The 13,170-nt window shown below is 40.0% G+C and overlaps 1 protein-coding gene across 2 annotated transcripts in view; it reads right to left on the reverse strand.

Moving 5' to 3' along the window:
- LOC108628483 (neurogenic protein mastermind) overlaps nucleotides 1–13,170 on the reverse strand; it is an 80,927-nt gene that overhangs the window by 49,587 nt on the left and 18,170 nt on the right. Inside the window, exon 2 of one of the 2 annotated variants that reach the window (XM_018030441.2) lies at nucleotides 6,439–8,106. In XM_018030441.2, coding sequence (XP_017885930.1) covers nucleotides 6,439–8,106 — 1,668 coding nt within the window. Of the gene's footprint in view, nucleotides 1–6,438; nucleotides 8,110–13,170 lie in introns of both variants that reach the window. The other variant, XM_018030439.2, reaches the window with a different exon arrangement.

A 13,170-nucleotide genomic window follows, 5' to 3' on the forward strand; every position in this document is an offset into this window, starting at 1 on the left:
CTACAATATGACCTAGCAATATGAAGATTATAATGTAATATTGTTCCAGTAATACAGAAATGTAACTGCGTAGGAGAATAAATCCTTCATTAAAACTGAATATAATTTGAAGTATACTTTTGGTCCCCAAGGATTATCACAAATGAAGCACAAAGTTCAGGCTACAATATGTATAATCTATTATTGTTCAATTAAATTAAACAAATAATGTATAACATACATTATTAAGAAGACCCAATCACTAAAAATTTATATAAAAATAACTTCAATAAACACGATGGATCCAAGCACGGCTATTTGTAAGCACTTTCTTAGAAGCCTGTTAAGGTTCCCTTCTTCCTCAGGGCGTGTTTCATATCCTTCCACGCACAGGGGTAGGAAAATTTCATCGACAAGAGCGAAGAGAAGAGACTTTCGCGGGCCAAAAATACCGCGGCTGGTTTATCGATAATGGCGGTATAATACGAAACGCGTGTAGAACAAACCGTATCTCTATCTTTAGAGGCGAGCCATCTTCGGCCCGTAGAAAGAAACGTGGATCGAACGAGCAGATGAGAGATCTCCGCGCCGCAACATCTGCAAGTCGCTGAGGACGTACGAGACGTCACGAGACTTAAAATCAACTCTATATGCATTGTATAGTAATCAAACATTGATACTAATGTTCATATTGACGCCAAACACTTTTGCTCTAGTTTGTTATTCAAGAACGAACAAATTGTTAAATTTATAAGTATTCCAATACAAACAATAATACAAAATTAATCAAGAAGCATACTGAGAGATGCACAATTAGCTGGTAATTATTTACTATATTATATTAACAAATTATATCTGAACTCAGAATTATTATTACATGACTAAAGATATTCGTGTGTATTAATTGTCAAAGCGAGATAAAAGAAAAGCGTTCTAAGAGATTTATTAATATGGCAGACACGATGTGGACACATGATTACTATTTACAAAAGCAATATTTGTACAGTCTATATTAAATACATAGTTATGAGTTCCAGAAGGCTGATAGTTCCCCGAACTGGTCATTATTAGCCGCGGTTTCGACCAAAAATAAGCTCTCGTCATCTAAGGAACGTTCGGATCTCTGAGCTTGCGGCGTCATTCTACAGTTATGGCTGGATGTTTGATTCCTAAGTCCCTAAGTTGCATCTGGATAGATTATTCCCGAAAACATGTCGCTTATAGCTTTAGAAATAACCTCAGTTCAATTTTATATCAATTAATAAATGAGCTAATAACGTATCAATTATTGTGAAAATGATTGAATCAATTGTTGCACTAATTACTACATCAATTACCATATCAATCATTATATGAAATATCATATTAATTATTACAGAAATTATTAAACGAATTTCCATAGTCTTAAGGCCTCTGAACAGGGGTGTACGTAGCCGTCGATAACGGATCGTCGCGTGGTTTGTATTACCTCGATTAATTACAATTGTCGGGCCAGCGCCCGCTCCAATTACATTTCTCGCCAGCTCGGCTCGAATCGCGCCAAAAGTCCGCGCCAGGGCCACATTAACCAGCGATACATCGCGATAATTAACCCGCCCGGTTTAATTAACCCGTTTCGTTCCTCTTTCTTTTTTTAAAAACGAGGCTCGTTGTGTGCGCGCGTCGTAACGAACGCCGCGAGCAGAGAATCGCAACGGAGGAAACCGCGTACAAGCGATGTCACGGTCGAGTTAAAATTAGCAAGTCAACCGGATTCTGGCGGGCCCGTGACGATATTCAATGCCGGAACTATTCCGCGTCGCCCAGTTCCTCGGCCCATTGTCTCCCTTCAGTTATCGATAAGACCGCCACCAGGAATAGTTGAATGTTTTCGAATCTCTGATTGGAAGTGCGATAAGAGTTACGCGTTTTGTGGAAAGGACGAGGATGTGGACTTTGACCGCTTATACGAGATGACAACTGATAACGTGTCTTTAAATATTGCTACACGATTTAGATGCTGATTTCAGATTCTTCGTTCCGGTCTTCGGACAGTTTCGTTTCACTGTATAAATTTATAAATATTGTTAAACCTCGAGAAACAGTCATAATACGTGACTTCAATTAGCAATTCGATTAAACATAGAAATGTCTTGGAAGGCACAAAAGCACGAAATTCCAATAGTTGTAGAAAAAAATTTCAATTCTGCGTTTGTCGATGAACATTTTATCACTTATCAAGAAGCCTCAGAAGAATTAGCAAAGTTTCTGAAGCTCGATGAGACGCGCAGTTTGCTTACGGTTAATATTTATGCGCCACGCTGTATGTCCGTCGTGTTTTACATGCAAATATACGATCGATGGGATGGGGGCGAAAAAACTGCTGTCATTGCGAGGCGGGCAAAAATTAAAACGGTCCATGCGTGATTTATACCGCGCCGTATAAAACGTGTAATGAATGGGGGGACTCGTGTGTGCGCGCTTACACGCAGCCGCGTAATCAATACGGAGCTTAAAGTTCGCGCCCCGACTGCAAATAAAATCAGTTTACCCCATTTTTTGTTAAAATGCCTACGGGAGAATGTCAACAAACGTTAAAAGTTCAGAAATTTGAAAACGATTGAAACAGGAATTGTCTAAATATGCTAGCGTAATCTTCGCTTTAAATATCTGGGTATAAGTGAACATTCTCATGAATTCTTTTTAGTATTGTTAGATTGATTCGTTTCCACGTGCAAAAGTCTTCTTTAAACATCAAAAATGAGAAATAGAAAATACATTTGAAAAACCCGGATGAAACTACCGGATACGTATCTATTTGTCCATTAAACGAGAGTAGCCTGTATTTAAACAAAGAGGAAAACAGTAAGAACTGTGAACAGAGAGTGCGGCATTTGGAATGGTATCGGGGCCTCAAAATGGAAGCGGCGGCACGGCGAGAGGAAAAATCGAATCCGGTGGCTTGCTCGCGCACGACAGATAGCGTGGCCGTAGTCGATTCGGAAGAATGGGCGGCCAAGCGCGGGAGACAATGGGCGACGTTTTTGCCGGCGACTGTACGCGCCGCGACACACACGATGTATGTAGGTTACGAACCGAGGGACGCGGGTATCGATTTCAGCGCGGTATGCACCACACACCTTCGCTACTGGAATGCACACCTTCCGAAGCCCCGGTTCTCGAGTACTCAATTCTTTGTCGATTACTCGACTTTCTTAATCGTTTAATAGTTTTCTCACCGGATTAAGATAACACAGAGAAGATGAATGTAAATATGATAGAGCATGTGTCGATTAAGTCTTAAACTAAATCCCTCGCATTGAACAGTTTAAAACTCTTATCCTCTACAAAATATACTTCAGAATATATATAAAGATATACACGTGTATATGTACATAATACATTCAAATAAAGAATTAATAAGAGATATTCTCATTGTCTTAGAAGAAATCACTACACGCAGCCTTAATACAGCCATTATGTCACAATCAGATTTGCCAGGCATATGAGGAAAGCATACTACAGTCACTGGCCATGTGATACTGTTACATCACATGGCTAAATACTATGTATTTTTCTCCTATATCCTACTGTAACACTAGTCTCAGGCCGCTAAAGCCTTGGACACGCTTGGGAAAGCGAGATGCATCTTCCTGGAACGTAGCCATGCTTGCTAAGCGAAATCTTAGAACTTCTTGTTAAATACATATTTTGATATTGAAGTCGACTACGACACAACACTTTGTCCTGTTCGTATGTAAAACCCTTTCTTTTAGTGAGATTTAAATTATTGCAGAAACAATAAAATTCAAGTGATTACCAGATGCAACAAGCACAATGCTATTATTTGATTGTAGATTTTATGCACTTATGGGAGATACATATAATGTATAAATATATACAAAATATCAAGAACAGAGTGCACAGATTTTCATGAAAACGGAGCTCCGGATGAAAGAATGTTATACCAAAATATTTTCTTCTTTTTTCACGTAGAATCACTCCCTGCCCGATTGTACTACGATTTCCGGCCTACCCTGTATAATTAATTCGTCTATGCTAGACGCAATACAATAAGAATGAGCGACAAAGCCGAAACTGGTTTACACCTCTGGCGAGACTGTTATCGTTCAAAGGTCAAGTTCGAGAGGTCGAGCTTCCTGTCCGCGGGACAATAATATGTAATCCGAAGCAATTTATATTTAACTTGAAAGCAGATGTCGCGAGGGGTCAAGATGAAGGTCACTCGGAAAGGAAACGCGTCCTTGTTCGCTGCGCATGTAGATCGACGATCCGGGACGATCGATAACCCTTCGACGCGTTCAGAAACGGTATCTCCGACGAAATCAGAACCGGGAAAAGGTGGCCCACGTTTCAAGCTCGCGGTCATTATCATCTGAATGCGCGGTGGCGTCGTTTGAATTTGGGAACGGCTGACGATTTGAATATTTCGTCAATTAAACTACAGATCGATTAGCATAGGTTAGCTGGGTCGCCAGCCGATTTATTTTCATGCGTCGAACGGTCGATCGGTAACCCTCGGTCAGATAGAAATCTTACTTTGAAGAAAACGAAAGCATTTCCCGCCCGCGATTAATCTTTGGGAAAAAGATGAGATAAGACATTCCTTAAGATAAATTTCCAAAATACTTCCTATTGTCTTTTGACGGCTAAATGATTAACCGTTCAATTTAATAATTAAATAAATCATTAAAATATGTTCCTGGTGGTTTACAAAACAGAATCAGTCACCATTAGATAATTTTAAATTTTTACTGATTCATCCTGTATAATGGAAAAGCAAGGATTACTAGTATTGATTTCTTTTTGAAAAAATGGCAACGACGCGTTATAAATAAAAAGAAAAAATCGAAGGAAGGTATCGCTGTTCTAAATATAGTATCAATGACATCTCATGCGTCGCATACGTATACGCACGCGATCGAAGGTTTACGTAACCTATGAACCCGAGCAGGAGGCGCGTGCGCGAGCGGTCAATTTCCGGTAATACGCGAGTGTCCGCTTATTAACGCGCCTCATATGGAGAACACTCTTACAGCTTAAAGCGTTTTTTAACATCTTTATTTTTAAAAATTCAAGGCATTGTGTAAAAAAAAAAATAGTATTTTCAACTTAGAATAGAATTTCTCGGAAACCAAAAGAACCATTTGACCTATATGCTCACTCAAATGTTTAAGTCATTACCAGTTTGTAAAAGTAGGGATCGTTATAATTCAAGAGCGCCAAGGCATGCGACGATAACGAGGTTTCGGCACCTTTTCGAACTTCCGTGGACGATAAGCGGTCGATTAAAAGTACGTCGGCCCGGATTGATACACAGACCGGAAAAAACTATGGGAAAAAACGGTTTTCGGTGTCGAGATATGGAAATTCTACAATCTCCAGTAGATAAATAGTTGTTTGGAAATTTTCAACGCGTCCACTCGAGCGGACGCTTGCAGACAAAGATAAGTAGCTTGTATGCAAATGTATTTCAAATGATTGCGTTAGGTTAATTATATGTATATACGATGTATATAATAATAGATAAGCAATTGGTTTGAAAATTATACGACTTGTATCTAAACTTTATACAAAAAATACTTAGCGAAATACAATTCTAAAAATAACAAGACAATCGTCTACTCAAAATATCTATGTTAAGGATGTATTGGCTATACAGTCAATCCCAAAAGTTTATGTGCCTTAGAAAAACGCATTTCCTATAATTAATTTCCATTTTGCATAAAAATCCGCAGTCAGACAATAAACAAGGGCTGGTAACGTACGAGTGCCGCCTCACGAGTACCGTGGCGTATTGACGCGGATTGCAGAGACGCAGGTTAAATCGAGCAGACGGTGGCGGCGTCGCGACGCCGGCTGCGCACGCCGTGCACCCAACCCTTCCCCACCCACGCGCGTTACGATAGTAGGGGAGCGAGCAGCGAGAGGGAAAATTTATAAAGAGAACGTTGGAGGGGACTGACTACTTGTTGCGCCTCGCGGCGCCCTCGTGACGCCAACATCCCCCTTTACGTTTTCTCAACTACTAACACCGATACCGCCACCGGTAGTACGCCCCTTCGCTGGCGTCGCCACCCGCCGCTACCAGTCGACAAAAATAGACGCGTCGTCGCGACGCAACAGATATCATGGCCCCGGCTGACTCGCACGCGATGTCAACCTGATTCTTCTTTACAATCACTCTTTCTCTAGTTTAGAATTTATAAACATTGTGTAATGTTGTCTCTCTTGAATAAAAAAATAGTGTGTGAGTTATTAAGAATAACTTTTTAATCGATACTTCTTTCCCCAAAGATCTCAATTCCTATATTTTAATTCGTAATACAGTGATTCCTGGAACTTTCTCTATGTTATATGCACGAACAATTTCACTACTGGGGATATCAAATCATGAGACAACTCCGAGAATCTGCACCATTTGCAGATTGGGTCAAACGAAAAATCTGTTTCACCTACCTGAATCTGATGGCCAGGGTTGTTAATATGAAGCTGCTGCGCCTGGTTGATCTGCAAGGTGGATGTGCCGGGTCCAGAAGGAGGCCTGGGTGGCGTGGAGCTAGTGAAAGGTCCCTGGGAGCCAGTCTGGTTTGGCCCACTGCCCTGAGATCCTCTCGGTGGGAGCGGGTAACCGGGACTGCCGTGATTAGGCATCGATCCTGGACTACCATACGGCGAGTACGGTTGCTTGTAGCCTCCGCTGGGTCCTAGCATGCTGGGTTTGCCGCCAGTGCCCGGTTGCGGTCTCTTCATGTCCGCGAGACCCGTCGCGAATTGCGTCTGCGACCCGACAAACATGTCGTTCGTCTGTTGACTTTGGAAACCTGCGGCGCCGTTGTTTTTATGATAGGCGGTGCCCGTGGTCGCCTGGGGTTGTCCACCGGGTGGTCCGGCGCTTCCCGGACTACCCAGATAATCCGACGTGTTACCAAACTGAGTAAACTCAGCATAAGGGGAACGAGCGGTAGGTCCTCTTCCAGCAGCCGCGGCACCGGGGTTGAATCCACCCAAACTGAGCTGCTGACTCTTGTGCTGATGCTGCTCCGCCATCTGCTTGAGAGTTTGCGCGGCGGGACTCATCTCGGACTTGAAGTCCAAACCAGAGTAAGGCAATCTGGCAGGAGAATACTGGGCAGAACCAAGGCCGCCGGGACTCGAGTTAGCTTGTACGTTACTTCCGTTATTAGCAGTGCCGTTGTTCACGCTGTTACTATTCGCGTTCCCGTGGTGTATCGCATCCTTGTCATCCTCGATTTTAATCTGACCATTGTTCGTCCCGATGCTGTTGTTGTTGTTATTATTGTTATTAGCAGCGGCGGCAGCCGCGGCGGCAACTACGACGTTGTTCGCCAACGCGTCCACCGGGATCTTCTCCTCGAAGTCGAAGTCCTTCATGAACTCCGGATGGAAGTCGGAGATCTCCGAGATGAGGTCCTTGAACGCGTCCGAGGTGATGATCTCGTCGCCCGTGTCGTCGCCCATGAAGTCGGAGAAGCCGGGGAACCCTGCGCCATTCGCAGCCGCGTCTTTCTCCAACGCGGCTGCGCATTGTTCAAGATCAACGAACTCGTTGTCCGGCTCTTGTTTACACTCGACCAGGTTGCCGATGTCGACGCAACCGATGCCACCGGGTGTGGGGCCACCGGCGCCACTGGTAGCTGCACCGGTGGGCACCGTCCCGTTTCCAGCCTGGGGCCTCGCGTTGCCGGACGCCGGGGTATCCGGCCCCGATTTCGGGGACGACGACGCGTTCAACAGGTCGCTCTTCACAGACGCGTTCGTTAATGCTTTCACGGTTACGTTCGTCGAGATCTGCTGAGCCTGCGAGTTTGCTGCAGACGTGGTGAACTCCAGTTGCTGAACGATCTCTACGGAGAACTTGGTAAGGCCCTCGTTCGCACCGCCTCCACCACCGCCGCCGCCGCCCGTCGAGTTCGCGCCATTTCCCGACGGATGCTGCCCGTGCCCGTGATGCGGCCCACCCCCACCTCCACCGCCGGGACCTTGCTGGTGCTGATGCTGCGCCTGGGTGCATTGCAATTTGACTGGGGGCTCGCCGAAGCCAGCATCCGCGCCGCCGCCGCCAGCTGGCTCCAACTCCTCGGCCGTCCTCTTCACGAATTTTTGCTGCTGAAACGAGAAAATGAACGATCATTAGCATAATTCACATTGTTAATTAATATTATTGTTACTAATACTGGTTCATTAATGATGGTTTAAGAAGTTATGTTTATTGAAGTTACAATATCTGAAGAATGAAGTCATATTTTTTATTTACTTTATTCATAGATATAAATGATTTATTTCAGCCTTATGGCCCAGAAATGGATCATGGTTTACAATTATCCTGTGTTCACTCATCTCTTTCCTATCACTATTAAACTCTGTACAAACGCAAACAGTTACCACAAATACTTTTCTATGCAGAATATAAAAAAATAGAACAAAATAAATACTCTGACGATATAACTAAACGACTTATTTTATTTAATTTAGCATTGTATGTTTTGTAACAAACGTTAGCATATGTTCGCAAGAAAAAAGGCGGATTTTGGATGGTATAATTATTTTACTTTTAAATTAAAGATGAAGAACGTGAAAAAAAAACATTTTTTTTATTGCACGAATACGGTCGTGGCCACACTGGAATGGTGCTCCACTAAACATGATAATTAAGGAAATACTTCATTTCCGAGCTATAAACGTCCTTAATTGCATACCGGAGGACGTGTTCGAAGCGACCTTCTTAAGCGACACGCATATCATGACCCTGTCTCATGGATTTCCTGTCCTCGCCTGTAAACCTTTCTCAAGTGCTTTCTCAATAAAACGAATCAAATTTAGAATAAAAAAAATTTATATTTTAATCCCAACTGTTTTTGAAAGTAAACTCAATTTATGAGAAATTAAAATGTAATAAACAAGATTCAAGTTTCAATGTGAAATTGAAGTATATTTTTCGTTGTTTACTACAAATGATTTACCTTGCATAAAAGATTGCAGTATACTTATAATTTGTATATTTCTTTACATATATTGTTAATCCTGTCAACTGGAATTTATCTGTTGCGTACAATGCGTTGAAATTCTATTAGATCCTTCATAAATACAAATCATAAATTTAATATCCAACGAACTAATCAACGAATTCATAAAATAAAAAGACTAAAAAAATTATAAACTAAATATTTCAAAAAATGCTTGAATCCAGGCAGTCAGGTTCGCGGACAAAATACGTGCCGTTGGGATGGGGTAAAAGTAGTGGAAAAAGTTTTTCCAGGGCGCGGTCGAACCCACAGACAAGCATCCCCCTACACGTGCACAAGCTAGTGTACATTTGTCATGATTTGAACCAGGATAACCCGAGCGCCGTTCCAAAATCGATAATACGTATTACCCTCTAATAGGGAGTCGCCCGTTTCCGGGATATTCCCTGTCCCCCTTGTGGCTGACTTAAACTCCTCAGAAAAACCAACGCTTGTTTTGATCAAAAAGGAATTATCGTGAAACTATGAATTTTTATGCAGAATATACAGATTTGCTCATTTTTCAAATTTATTCATTTATTATTGTTTATCAATATAACATTAAGTTCAGCAATGCAGATAAGAATTTAATTTATTCCTTAGAAATAGTAATTTACATTTCGTTCTTCTGTGTTCTTATAGATTATGTACATTGGTAAGATTTTTATATAATTCTTCTAAATACAAATACATTATTAAATAAAATGCTCAGATCACTGAAAGAATTAGCTTTTATATTTATGTGACTATTAAAATCTCGTTTAAAATTAAATTCTATAAAATAAAAAAAGGTCACATGTAAATTATATAACAATGTTCAGGTATGTTACAATCCATTCGTGCCCAAAACTATACGAACTCCCGTTAAACACGGACTGTGTCATTCTTGAATCTTCCAAGTAGATTGAATTTCTCGGAAACTTGGAATTTTATAATGAAAGTTCATGATTACGTGAACGTTTGCATAAATCTTCAAAGTATTCGCTATTATTCTTACACAGAGAGCACATTAATAAAATTGCACACAAAATACATAGGTAATAATTATAATAAGAAAATATTGTAATATAGATTGTAAATTAATAAAATTTCATACTATCAAATTGTATATAAAATACGTAGACAACAAAATGATATAGTGTTCGTTATTCCAGATTAATTATTAGCTACGACTTACTAATAAAAAAAACATTGCTCCAAACGCTATGAAATTGAAATACCAGGCCATACAACGCGTTCACAGAATAAATAGAAGAACTGGAGAGTTCATTACTGGTACTCTATCGTATTGCACGTTCGTTGAAGTTTCAAACGTCACACTGGAACGATGGGAGCGGTATTGAGAAGTTTCGAACGTCGCTTCGAAGTTCGAAGAAAGCGATTCTTTAAACCGAACGCACGCGATTCATGGAATCAGTGTTCGAGAACGATCGATCTTTCTGCGTCCGTCGCTTCTACGAACTTGTGCTCCATCCGTTTCTAATTACTCAGTCGTCCGTAACGCAACGTGACTCATTAATGTAACAGTACGACAAACACTATTTCTAAACAATTTTTTGTACGTAAGTCGTACTTCAGTTCAGTTTAATTCCTGCGAAAATATACACAAAATTATTGCTTAAATATTTGCTCTTTTCTCTTACGTTACAGAAATCAATCAGTTTATTTTTAAAGATTTTTGTGATAGACTGTAGATTTAAAGATTAATGAATAATATTATTATTCAGGAATCAACCGGAGACGATTTTAATCGATTGAATTTAATCGTTGTACAATTTTATAACTTGATAAGTAAAATTGAGATTTATTAAAACGCAGTTAAAGCGATGATACGAGGGAGATAAGAAGCTTAAAAGCAACCTTGAAGCACGCGCGCCATCCTGCGTGGGAGGATACGCCGCATCTATTCAACGTTACGTTTCGTTAACAACTATGCTCCGTCAGTGAACTGTTAACTCGACCTAAATATCAGCCTCTGTATATAACGCAACTGTCTCTCTCAAATATTCAAAATATGTGTGTACGTATAGAGATTGTATGTATAAAATTTTATCAAGTAATGTACGTATGAAAGCTACGTGCATATAACAATAGTTAAATGTTAAAACAAATTTTTAATCAACATATGTTTTTCTACCAAAAATCATAAACTTCTCAATTTGAATAAGAATTCATAAAATTCTATCAATCCCATAAAAGAAGTTTTATCATCGAATTGATTGCAAGGAACGATGCTCAGCACTCGACAAGAGAAACGCAGGGATATCATAAAAGTGAATGAAAGAAACACGTGGCCCGACAGATAACGATTATCGCGTTCATTCATAACAACAATGAAATTAAAAGTGATTCTTATCGAGTCGTAACGAATTTTCCAAACGAAAATCTTACGCAACGTATCGGATGGTCTCCGTCGCGAGGCTAATCGAGGGGAAGCAACAATGTTTTTAAGCTTTCAATCCAAGCCCAGTATACACAATCCAGATGGAGCGAATAACCCTGTTTACAATTCAAATTCGCCGGAGGTATTACTCGACGTAAATCTTCTGTTTATCGAACAAACTCGCTCATCCCTCGATCGTCTATCGTGAGTCAATAAGAATTATCACCAAAAACAACAGCAGTCATTGACCGTAGTAGTATTTTTTTGTAAATGTAAAAATGCAAACTCAATCGAATGCGATATTCGTGTAGAGTTTCTTTAATTGAAGTAAGATGAAAATTAATTGTTTTGTATAACTACCTTTATAGATCTTATTAAGAAGCCTTGAAAGAATAAAGTAATATCTTCTAAAAAATATAAGAATACATTTTATTTAATGAATTCAAATACAATGATCTAAAACTTTTTTCTTGAGCTTTTACATGATTATAGCAATTTTTTTGTCAACTCTCTTTTTTCATGATTTTTCACGGCCGCCTTCATTTCTTTCACACTTACCGAATTCATCTTGAAATACTTTAACAGATAGGCGTAAAAAAATTATGGGTGTATGGTATGTCTGTATAGATACTTCTGACAGTCGGTAGTCAGTTTCAGCGAAGCGAGAGCTTCTCTACCTTATATGTAAATTTCTTATCAGCCTCTAAGTAATATCGTGTCAAGCCACGAGTTTACGAAGGCGTACTGTAATTGTGGTGGAAGCGATGCTGTTAATAGGTAGGGTGTGGCAGCCCTGCTTCCGAAGTTATTACGTCCCTATATTATTGATACAACTCCATTACGAGAGTCCTTGGAGAGATAGTTTGGGATCTGGAGAGAGGACACGCGTCATGTAGAGGCCACCTCGCGATCACCCTTTACGCTCTCTCCAAACTTATCGACCCTTCGCGCGCACCTACACTTCGTTCTACATCCGTTGCTTAACGTAAAGTAATTGACATATTTTCACAAAAATTAATCAATTCATTAAACTGAGGTCTGTAATGACTAAAATAAAGTAGCAGTAATTTTTCATAGAATAATTGATTTGAGATTAAGTTTGTCCAAACGAGCCATTAGTTTTACCAGTTTATTATACCCACGAAAAATTTTCACAATATAAAGAAGTGCCATCATAATTATTTCTATATAGAATTAAAAAATGTCGTTTCTTATATGGAATATATAATTGTTTACGAACTCAATACCGGTTTAAGCAGCTTTTGCAAAACTCAGTTATTGGCACTTCTTTGCACCAAACCACAGATATTTGAATGGAAATGTACATGTACCCTTTAGTGAAAGAAAGTAAAGACTCTGGAAAGGACACAGTGAATTTATCGGCCATAAAGCCCATTCGGAATGATTTTATTCGTAAGGTGAGTGGTATCTCCGTGGAGATAAGGCTGAGAACATGGTCGCGGGAGGATCGAACAGACACGAAGCAGACTTCGAAAGTATTTACAAGGGTCTGCGTATACGCAAATCCATATTTAGACTGGATATCGGTTCGGTTACTTTTAGATGAGTGGATAGTGCTCCGGCGTAGGCGCTTGTTCGGTAGTGAATTTCGTTATTTCTATTTTTAAACTTATAAATGAATATTATTAAAATAATTTAGTTTATGTTCAGAGGCTCCTGATAATTAGATTGCGAATTTTTATGAAAAGTAGTACGTTTTAAGAAACGTGATGTGAATTGAAATTTGCATGCGCTTGTACCTTTCGGTATTTCATATACTGT

The sequence above is a fragment of the Ceratina calcarata genome, unplaced genomic scaffold (assembly GCF_001652005.2).
Source record: "Ceratina calcarata isolate Rehan_Ccalc_2016 unplaced genomic scaffold, ASM165200v1 scaffold525.2, whole genome shotgun sequence".
Taxonomy (NCBI): Eukaryota; Metazoa; Arthropoda; class Insecta; order Hymenoptera; family Apidae; genus Ceratina; species Ceratina calcarata.